Here is an 11,422-nt window from a genome sequence, read left to right on the forward strand (position 1 = left end):
CGTTATACAATAACTTGACTAATTACCCTAACCTGCCTAGTTCACCTTATTAACCTAGTTAAGCCTTTTAATGTCACTTTAAGCTGTATAGAAGTGTCTTGAAGAATATCTAGTAAAATATTATTTACTGTCATCATGGAAAAGATCAAATAAATCAGTTATTAGAGATGAGTTTTTAAAACTATTATGCTTAGAAATGTGCTGAAACAGTCTTCCTAAAACAGAAATTGGGGAAAAAAATAAACAGGGGCGCTAATAATTCAGGGGGCTAATAATTCTGACTTCAACTGTACATGTTTATTCTGTTGTCTTGGAAATGTTAAGTTGTCATGACGAAGACAATAGCAGGTTATGTTGTACAGTGCTCCCCCGCTTTAATGCGGTTCACCTTTTGCAGCCTTACAGTTTTGTGCAGAAAATCTCATTCATAATTACGACATGCCATGTCATGATTATAAAAGTTTTATGACCGTCTTATGAACATCCCTTCAAGTAAAGTGTTACCGAACTTTCCTCTCCCACTGATCTCAACCTCTTCCAAATGCTTTTGGCTGTCTGTCCAATCCAGATCCATGCGTTCAGCACACTATAAAACCCGCAACACACTGATGTTTTTGTTGTGTTTTCATAGGCGTTTGCTGATGAGAAGGTCTTTACTGTGCTCAGCGAAACACTCTACAACCTTCTGCAGCTGGTGAGGATCACATCTGTTCATATGTAAGGAGGTGGGGTTTGTTTGGAAAATGTCTTCCTAAATATGTCATGTTTTGTCTTTCTTGAGGACTGGGAGCAAAGAGATGAAGAAGATAATTTACTGATTGAGAGAATTCTGCTGCTGGTCAGAAATGTGTTGCACGTTCCCGCCGACCCATATGAGGAAAAGGTGAGAGTTTACAGAATTAGACTTGCTCACAGACGCGTGCTGTACCGTTAGGCCACATATCCTTAATATTCATTGACTTCCTGAACTCGCAAACTACTTAAAAGAGTTTCAAATCTTTGGGAGTAGTCCGATTTAAAGTGGAAGTGAAGCAGTCAGTCAAGTTTACACTGTTTTGGAAATTTATAAGGGGTTTAACACAGTTGTGTGGTACCAGTGTTTAAATATAACCAACATCTCATGGTCAAAATGAATTAAATCTATTATTTATAATCACACTTGATATAAACACTATGCAGAAACACTTTGATTGGCATTCTCCTTTTGTATGTGTCATTAGGAAAAGGGAAAGCCCCGCCCATTAGTGACGATCACTCCCTCATTAGCATAAACAGCGAGTGAGAAGCAGCCGTCCACCAGTAGAGTTTTCATAGTGATAACGTTAGTTTTGTTTTGAATCTGCCACTATGCTGACACATAGGCATTTATAGCTCCGCCTTCTTCTGAAAAGAGCACAATCTCATAGAGGTGTGAGCCAATACTGATCTCTCGGTTCGGTTACGATTATCATGTGATTGATTCGGTTCAATTCGATATCTCGGTGCATTGACGATGCTTTCCATACACTGTTATGTTTTGAGGGGAGGCTATAACAAGCTGTCTGTATAAACACACACACGCACAGCACCACACTGTCTCTCATTCACACACATACACAAACATAGACAGCACCAAACACACATATACATGCGCGCACACAGCGGGGGAGCGAGTGAGACCGCCCACTCTTGTTAAAATTAACACCAGATTTACCGACCGCTACCGTGCTTTATTCGGAAATTTATTCCCCCGCCGCATGATCAGAGCGCATATGAAATAAATAATGTCAGTACATAATAACCGGTAATGAATATTACTGAACCGATACCAAATTGTCCGCGTCTGCGTCACAGTGCACTGAAGAAACGAATGAATTTTGACACTCCTACAATCTCATTCGAATTTAAGGCAGCAGTCATCAAAATGGCATGGTTAGGATTAAAGTCTAAAATGGACACTTTCAAAGAGTTTTAAATATTATTTGTTTGGTATTTTTAGCTGAAACATCACATAAACACTCTAGGAACATCAGAGACTTTATTTAGATCTTGTAAAATGGGCATAATGGGCGAGGCAGTGGTGCAGTAGGTAGTGCTGTTGCCTCACAGCAAGAAGGTCGCTGGGTCTCTGGTTCGAACCTCGGCTCAGTTGGCGCTTCTGTGTGGAGTTTGCATGTTCTCCCTGCCTTTCATGTGGGTTTCCTCCGGGTGCTCCGGTTTCCCCCACAGTCCAAAGACATGTGGTACAGGTGAATTGGGTTGGCTAAATTGTATGAGTGTGTGTGTGAATGTGAGTGTGGATGTTTCCCAGAGATGGGTTGCGGCTGGAAGGGCATCTGCTGCGTAAAAAGCTTGTTGGATAAGTTGGCGGTTCATTCCGCTGTGGCGACCCCGGATTAATAAAGGGACTAAGCCGACAAGAAAATGAATGAATCAATGAAAATGGGCATAATAGGTCTTTAAGATGCTTGTGTTTGAAAATGATGTGTTGAATGTGTATTACCAGTGTTGCGATGAAAAACGCCAATGCTGCTAATGTGTTAGTTACAAATTGTTTTGTTTTTTGTGCAGAATGTGGACGATGATGCCAGTGTTCATGATAAGCTGCTGTGGGCGATTCACATTAGTGGACTGGATGATCTGCTAAAGTTCCTGGCGTGTGCTCAGAGCGAACAGCAGTGGAGTTTCCACATCTTGGAAATCATCTCCCTCATGTTTAGAGATCAGGTGACGATGCACTGTTTACATAAGGGGGTTTAGTTTGCACATACGTCTTTGATAATTAAAGAGTATTCAGGGTTCTCACACTTCTTAAAAGTAGTTTATTTTCAGCCGTATGAATTTAAGGCCTGTACTTAAAAACAAACAGGTCCTTGAAAGTACTTTAATTGCGTTTTTATATTTTTTTTTCAAATGAAATTTGTTTGTGATGTTATTACCACAGTTGTACTGTACTTCTGTCAGAAACGGAATTAAAAAAACTCTTAATTTAAAAATAATACAGGCGACGCAGTGGCGCAGTAGATAATGCTGTCGTCTCACAGCAAGAAGGTCGCTGGTTCAAGCCTCAGCTGGGTCAGTTGCTGTTTCTAAGTGGAGTTTGCATGTGCTCTCCGCTTTCGCGTGGGTTTCCTCCGGGTGCTCCGGTTTTCCCCACAGTCCAAAGACATGTGGTACAGGTGAATTGGGTAGGCTAAATTGTCCGTAGTGTGAATGAGTTTGTATGGATGTTTCCCAGAGATTGGTTGCAGCTGGAAGAGCATTCGCTGTGCAAACGCTAGAAATACGCGATATGTGCCGTCATTTGCGATCTCCATCAGTTGATCTTGCAGAACCATGGTGGATTCACCTGATTTGTTGACTGTTAGCCGTACCTGTGGCTGGTTAACTGGGCCTTTTTTCTTTTTAGCAAAAACACTTTCCAAAGACGTCTGTTTCTTACTCCATTTACTGCTTGTGGGTTAAATTTGAGTGCTGAGGTGACCGAGATGCAAGCGAGAGAATATGGTCATTTTTCAAAATAAAAGACTTTTCAAAATAAAAGATTGTTCTGACTCAGATAATTAATTAAACAGAAATAATTTAGGATTTCTTGTGCGGCCCGGTACCAGTTGATACACGGGCCGGTAGTGGTCCGCAGCGTGGTGGAGGACCACTGCTTTAGAAGAGTCAAAAATTTACAAACAGCACCTTTTAATGGTGCTTTAAAAAGAAGTCCTTGTATCTGGTATGCATGAAACAGTGGGAACCCTGAAGAGTTCATTCAGCAGTTATAATAAGTGTGAAAGTTTGGATAAAATCCTCTGCTAATTGAATGAATAAATGTACTTGTTGTTTTTGACATGACTCTTGCAGACCGCTGAGCTTTTGGTGAGTGCCGGACAGATGCGTTCAGCCCAAGAGAAACAGAAAGACATGCAGGAGCTGGAGTTACTGAGACAGAAAGAGACGGCGGAAAAGCGCAGTCGCACGCTAATGAGAGGAACCAGGTGAGACGCTGTCTTCATATTAGGTATGGGTCAAGATGGTTGAGAAGTTTACCTGTTGTCCATTTTATTTTTAACTTTATATTTGTAGCCACATTTTTAATTTAAGGAATAGTTTTAATAACTAGCTTCTAATTTCTGATTTCTTTTATCTTTGCCATGATGGCAGCACATAATCATTTTCTAGATCTTTTTCAAGACACTAGTATTCAGCTTAAAGTGACTTTTAAAGGCTTAACCAGGTTCATTAGGCAGGTTAGGGTATTTAGGCAAGTCATTAGGCAAGTCACACACAGTGGTTTGTTCTGTAGACAATCAAAACAAATATTGCTTAGGGGCTAATAACATTGACCTAAAATGGTGATTAAAAAATTAAAAACTGCTTTTATTCAAGTCGAAATAAAACAAATAAGACTTTCTCCAGAAGAAAAAATATTATAGAAAATACTGTGAGAAATTCCTGAATCTGTTAAACATCACTTGAGACAGGGACCACGCTACAACCGTTGCTTGTGAAACTTTATTTACAAGCTGTTTGAGAGAAGTAGGTAGTTATAAAGATTGAGAAGAGAAGTATGGATGATCGTTGAACCGGCTGATCAGGGAGTCTTGTCCAGGGAGACTCAGAGTGGGGGCTTGGTCTCGTAGGTTAAGGTGGAACCTTTAGAAGACACCTCCCCCCGATGCAGCCTGTGGAAGAGGAGAGGGATGTTAAGAGGTATAGGGAGGGGAGAGGGTTTGTGTAGGAGATGAATGGATGACTTTAGATGGAAATTGGGTGGGAGGGAGCGAGAATATGAGACAAACGGTTTAGGGAGGGTTCACCTTCCCTAAATAGTAGACGAGGGAAGCTGAGCTTGGCCCCGCTACTGAACTTTTGTTAATTCATTAACTCCATTTAAATTCCAAGCGGGGCTAATCATTTTGACTTCAACTAAACATTAGAGCATTAAAGAAAATACTGTAATATGTTTTGACGATTCTGCTAGTTCAGCCATATTTCCAAATCAAATTTTGGATTATTACAACTAGTTATATTATAAACCATTAACGAATTTAAGCACAGTGTCTATAGAGCATATCTGATTACGCGTGTCCCAGATTACACAAGACTTTCTTAAAACAGATGGTCAGTTTTGGAAATGTGAGTCTTTGCACATCAGTAGGTTATATCCTCTTACATAGGGCTAGGAAGTAAATCGTAACAACCATTCTCTTCTCTTCTTGCTAAAGACACTCTCGTTTCCGTGGCTCATACGTCATTGAAGGACTAAAGTCCATCGGCGAGAATGATGTGGTTTACCACCAAGGACTTCACAATGTAAGTGTTTTTGAAAGAAGCCACTTATTCTTGTCAAAGTAGCATTTGTTTGATTCAAAATACAGTAAAAAAAACAACAACAAAAAAAACAAATGATGCTAAAAATTCATAGGAATTGTTTGTGTTGTAATATTTATTCTCATGGAAAATAGTGATTTTATATTTGAATAATTCACCACAACTGGACATATATCCCAATAATTAAGAATTTAATTTATCATTTAAAATATTCACTTAATAATAAATAATCACATAAATATTCTGCAAAATAATTATTTATTATTTAAACTTTTGAGTGCTTTTAAAAAATATTCGGATTGTTGTATTTGCAGTGGTTGTTCATAACACTTAGACTTACAGTAATTTAAGTGTAAAATTTATTTTCAAACATCAACATTTTTACATTAATCATTGACATTTTGTGACTGATATTTGTTAATTTGTGTGTAAAAAAAAATGCATTCAATTTTAATTATTTTATAAATATAGTTAATGACCAATAAACTTTAGTTAAATGTTATTTTAAAATGGGCAAGTGTAATCATTTATTTTTAATATTTTATTATTGAAAAAAATAATTTTAATAATTATTTTGAACTGATGATTTTAATATTCATTTCGCAGTTAATGTTTAATAACGCATTTTATAAATTATAATTATTTTATTAAATATAGTTTTCTTTTTAAAAAACTTAAACTTAATTATAAAATGGGTAAGTGTTATCATTTATTTTAAAATTAAAATTTAATTTATATTAAAAATATAATTTTTATTATTTAAAAAAATAATTTTTAACTATTGATTTTTATATCCAATTTTTTTTAGTTAATGTTTAATAACACATTAAAAAAATCATAAACATTTTATTAAATATAGTTAATGAGCAATACAATTCGGCTGTTTTTAATGAACTTTAACATAATTATAATATGGGTAAGTATAATAATATATTTGTATTTTTTTTTTAATAATTTTAATAATAATTTTTACTGTTGTTATTAATGTTAATTTCTTATTGGATGTTTAATAACGTATTAAAAAATTGTAATCATTTCAATAAATATAGTTAATGACCAGGCAAATTCAGCTGTGATAAAATTTGTGTTTAATTAACAATGCCATATATTTATAATATGGGCATGTGTAATCATTTATTTTTAGTAATTTTAGTTTCCTTTTATTATTTAAAAATAATAATTTTAGTTAGCTACCAATACAATTTGGTTGTTTTTAATTGGCTTTAACATATAATTATAATATGGGTAAGTGTAATTTTTTTTTGTTATTTAAAAAATATATATTTTTAACTGTTTTAGTTTACTGTCTAACTAAACATTTAATAAACAATAAAACAAGCATTTACTGTTGCATGTTAATGCATTAACTATTATTTAATATTAGGACTTGATTGTCACCTGTTGTACTTTATCATCTTTTTGCAATATATATTTATTAAAAACATTTATTTGCTCTGAACATGAATGTACAATAAAGCAATGCTCTTTTTTGCAGTTTAGGTCAATATCCTGTTAATATTGTAATATTGTAAGGCTTCAGCAGTAATTCGCAACAAGAAAATTAAATACCTGCAGAAACTTAACCATAATATCTAATAATACTAATGATTTACTATAACCCTTAACCATTCTAATAATTCACCACAATAACTTCATTGTTGCAAATTTGACCCTTTCGCTTAATGGTTTTAGAAATACTTTTGTGTTATTAACATGTATGTTTGTTTTTGTCTTCTATCCCAAGTTTAAGAGTTATTCTCATGACTTGGGGAAGGCTGTGAGACGTGTACCCAAGCGCAAGCAGATGGCTAAAGACTCGGACAGCCATCGACGATCTGCGCTAAACGTACGTCTGTTCCTGCGAGAATTCTGCATTGACTTCCTGGAGAACTGCTATAATCGTCTCATGTACCTGGTTAAGGTAATTAAGATAACATCTAAATCAGTGAAAGTCTTTCGGTGTGCCATTTAGAGATTTAATTGTATGAAATACACTTTTTAAACACAGAAATGACAACAACATGTTTACCTTAAATAATGCCAATCTTTAACGCTTTGGTGCATAGATTAAAGCTTGGTTCATTTTAAAGATATACATACATTTAAGCCTGAAATGTTTCATACTGCTGGCGAATTTTGACTTTTGCCTTGACATATTGCCACCAGCAGAACCCAGATTCATCAAGATGGCCTTGGTGGTGGTGGTCCTTGGACTTTTACTATATTCCTGACCAGCACAGCTATCATTTTTAGCTTCCGACCATGTCCTCTGAGATTTTTCACAGTGCACAACATCTTGTATTTTTTAATAACACTTTGCACTGTAGCTACAGGAACTTCCAAACATTAAGATATGGTCTTATAACCCTGATTCCTGAGCAGCCTCAATTCGCAGCCGCAGGTCTTCATTGAGCTCCTTTGTCTTAGCCATGACTGTCCACAAACCAACCATAGAGAGCTTCTTTTTCACCTGTTGAGTTGATTAAAACAGCTGTTTCCAATGAACCAGGGTAATTAGGATGCTTTGGAACAGCTTGGACTATTTGATATAGTAGAGAACTTTGGATTTTTCTATAGACTGTGACCGTTTGCAAAGGGTATAAATAATTTTGGACATGTCACTATTTCTTCAAATGTATATAAAAGCTGAGAAATATTTTTTCCCACAATGATACCTTCATCATAAGCAAACCTGCTGGTGGAAAGTCAGAATTATGTATGTCAGAGACAAAAAAAATTTAAGCTTTCTAGTGATATATAGTTTTTCAGGATTGCTTTATGTTTAGACTAGGGTTGGGCAATCTCCACCAATTTGGCATTGTATGATGTCTAATGTGAAATATCGGGATGGGCGATGGCATCATCATCATAGGCGGCGGTGAATTAAATATTTATGAGTAATTAATGAATTCATAACCGATTAATTATTTGTAGCCTACCGTTTCAACTACCTGACCTGCTTGGTCTTTGTTTTACTCATAAACAAATCATAAATAAGTTAAAGATAATCAAAGAAAAGTTACACACAGATTACCACCTGTCAATCACTTTTTCCGCAGGACTCTGGCTTGAATAGGCTGAGTGATCTGTGTCATTATAATGGCGTCACCAAACTTGTTTGGTAAAAAAAGATGCCCAACAAACAGGAACCAACCAACAGTATCTGAGGTTTACACTAAAATTACTAAGTACAAGTGTGAAAGTAAAAGACTGAAGCAGTGTACTGACGCTGTGACACGCTACCTGATAGATTCAAAAGACTGAAGGAACATTAGATAGTAACAGATGAATTATATATCACGTTCAACAACTATAGTGAGACACTGAGAACCCTGATAAACTGTCCGACGTGCACTGCTTTCTGGGGTTTTGTGCTCAAAATACCCGCTGACAGCCTGGAGCTTAGACACGCGTGGTGTTTTCGTGTGTATGCATGGTCACGTAGTATGGATGAAGGGCTGTTCAGTAATGGGGGCTGAGTGTGGAGGATCCTCTGATGACACGAACAAAGGGAGAATGTCAATTAAACTGTTTCTGCAGACTGTTTTTATTAAGTGTGCCGCAAGCCTACGTTTGAGTGAAGGTTTCGGCCGTTAGATCGCCCCCTGGGGGCTGGCTGCAGTACAAGTCATAAAGCCCGCCTCCTCCGTGTTAATGAAGGAGACTTGAGCCCAAATAAAAAAAAAATATTACACTTGCAATAAAATGTCCCGAAAGATAGTTCTGGTCGATTAAGGCACTGGTTATTGTGCTGAAATAGGTGCAGATCTTCATTTTTGTAAACAGTTTGTTTTTAGCAGTAATTTAATGCTGGGCGTGTCATCGTGATTGACAGCTGTGATTGACAGTTTCTCAAAGCGCGGCGTCTGCGCTTCGGCAGGAGACTGAAGTAGACTGAAATGTTATTATTCGATTTCTGTGTTATTTTACCATGACAAAATGAGTTCAGCAGTAAACTATAGTTTCTGACATACATGATCCTGGTGGAACACTTTTTATTCGCTAAGGTCAGGGCTTTTTTCGGGCTTTATTAGTTTGCTGATACACGCCTAGCCACCCAGATAGCAAAATACAGTTCCGGCTAGATTCTCGCCTGCCGGAGACTTATCTCTTAGAGCTCAGACTGACTAATGTTACCTCTGCTGGACCTACTCCGGATGCCTGGACTCACTACCCAATACCAGGCCGAGTCAATCGAGCCAGATGCGGCGGCCGAGCGAGCAGGCGCTGCCGCATGCGAGCCGGAATCAGCCCGCGACGCCGCGAGTAAGTTATGCGCTGCGGCCTGGAGCTGGCGCGATTGAATATATAAAACCCTCATATTTGTTAACATTATTACATCCATTTGTGTTGATATGACAGCAAACGCATGCTGAGAAGTTTAGGGGGCGTGGTTTATTTTACATAAAGCGTTTGATTGGAAGCTCGACTCTGCTCATTTTCGCGGCTCCTCCTCTGGCTCCATCAGACAATCCTTCTGCGCATGTCTGGCTCCAATTTCAGCAGTCTTTTGCGACAGTTTGTGCCTGTCAAGCAGGCGTTTTGCCCTCAAGGCGTTCAATGGGAAAAAGGGCTGTCGCGTCGTCCATATTTTTTACAGTCATTGGTTTTTATCAAGTGTGATTATAACAAATCAAAAGAATTAATTTTCACCATTGGAGGCTGGCTATATTAACACTGCTGACACACAAATGTGCTTAAACCACTTAAGTCGCCTTTATATAAAAACATATGACATGATTGTGCTATTTCTTCATTTTTTGTTTTGTGCACCAGGAGGGGTTGATCCGTGAACGGGCCCAGCAGCATGATGAGACCTACTATATGTGGGCTTTAACCTTCTTCATGGCCTTCAACCGTCTGCAGAACTTCAAACCGGATGTGGTGTCCGAGACTATTTCCATCCGCACCTTTCACTTCATTGAGAAGAACATCACCAACTACTATGAGATGATGCTCACTGACAAGAGTGATGCCACATCCTGGTCTCGCAGGTCTGGTAAACTTTTCTTGTATATGAACATTGGTTTATACAAGATGTTTACAATGTCCAGGGTAGAGCTGAAGATCTTTGCCCGAACCCAGCGGGACCTGATGGGCTCGGGCTTAATTTCTGTCATTTTAGACAGGGTCGGGTCGGGCTCAGACTTGCACAGTAAAGTAAGTCATGTGATGCATTTCGATTGGCGCGAAAAAAGTAATCAAATCGTTTGTTTAGATATAAAAATGCATAAATTGTTATGTATTTTATAATATACTGTATTTTAAATGTGCAATTTTCTTATTTATTATTGACATTACATAATCATTAGCTCATGAATATTTACCTGAAATTCTTGGAATTTTGTTGTAAAAATGTGTATAAACTCACATTTTCACAGAACCAACATCCTCATTTGACGTAAAAAAAAAAAGTTACAAATATTTCACGTTATGTAAATTTAAGGGCAACATGGTGCCTCAGTGGTTAGCATTGTCGCCTCACAGCAAGAAGGTCGCTGGTTCGAGTCCCAGCTGGGTCAGTTGGGATTTCTGTGTGAAGTTTATCATGTTCTAACCGTGTTGGCGTGGGTTTTTCCGGGTGCTTCGGTTTCCCCCACAATCCAAAGACATGCGCTATTGGTGAATTGAACTAAATTGGCCGTAGTGTATGTGTGTGAATGAATGTGTATGGGTGTTTCCCAGTACTGGGTTGCAGCTGGAATGGCATCCACTGTGTAAAACATATGCTGGATAAGTTGGTGGTTCATTCCGCTCCCTGGTAAATAAAGGGACTAAGCCGAAGGAAAATAAACGAATGAGCGTATGTAAATTGTATGTAATACGTGTCAATCATCTTTTCTCCTCAGGATGCATTTGGCTCTGAAGGCCTATCAGGAGCTGCTGCTCACCGTAAATGAAATGGATCGTTCAAAGGATGAGAATATCCGCCACAGTTCCAGCGTCATCAAGAGTATGTTTTTCTTTCCTCTTCTTCTGAAACAATATTTTTAAGAGGCGATATCGTGCTGTTTAGGAAGTCTTGATTTTGTTTCAGTGTTTATGTACTGGGCTGTATGAGTTTGTGTGTGTTCACTTACAACACAACACAACTTCATATAAAATAATACTGTAATTT

At 37.6% G+C, this 11,422-nt stretch overlaps 1 protein-coding gene across 2 annotated transcripts in view; it reads left to right on the forward strand.

Moving 5' to 3' along the window:
* timeless (timeless circadian clock) overlaps positions 1-11,422 on the forward strand; it is a 39,749-nt gene that overhangs the window by 6,446 nt on the left and 21,881 nt on the right. For both annotated transcript variants that reach the window (XR_012386708.1, NM_001278600.1), the window contains 8 exon segments: positions 632-694; positions 782-883; positions 2,551-2,706; positions 3,835-3,968; positions 5,199-5,286; positions 7,049-7,225; positions 10,081-10,298; positions 11,154-11,257. Coding sequence is in view for 1 of the 2 variants with exons in the window: in NM_001278600.1 (NP_001265529.1) it covers positions 632-694; positions 782-883; positions 2,551-2,706; positions 3,835-3,968; positions 5,199-5,286; positions 7,049-7,225; positions 10,081-10,298; positions 11,154-11,257 (1,042 nt within the window). In the remaining variant the exon portion in view is untranslated.

This window comes from Danio rerio, chromosome 11 (assembly GCF_049306965.1).
Source record: "Danio rerio strain Tuebingen ecotype United States chromosome 11, GRCz12tu, whole genome shotgun sequence".
NCBI classification, from domain to species: domain Eukaryota; kingdom Metazoa; phylum Chordata; class Actinopteri; order Cypriniformes; family Danionidae; genus Danio; species Danio rerio.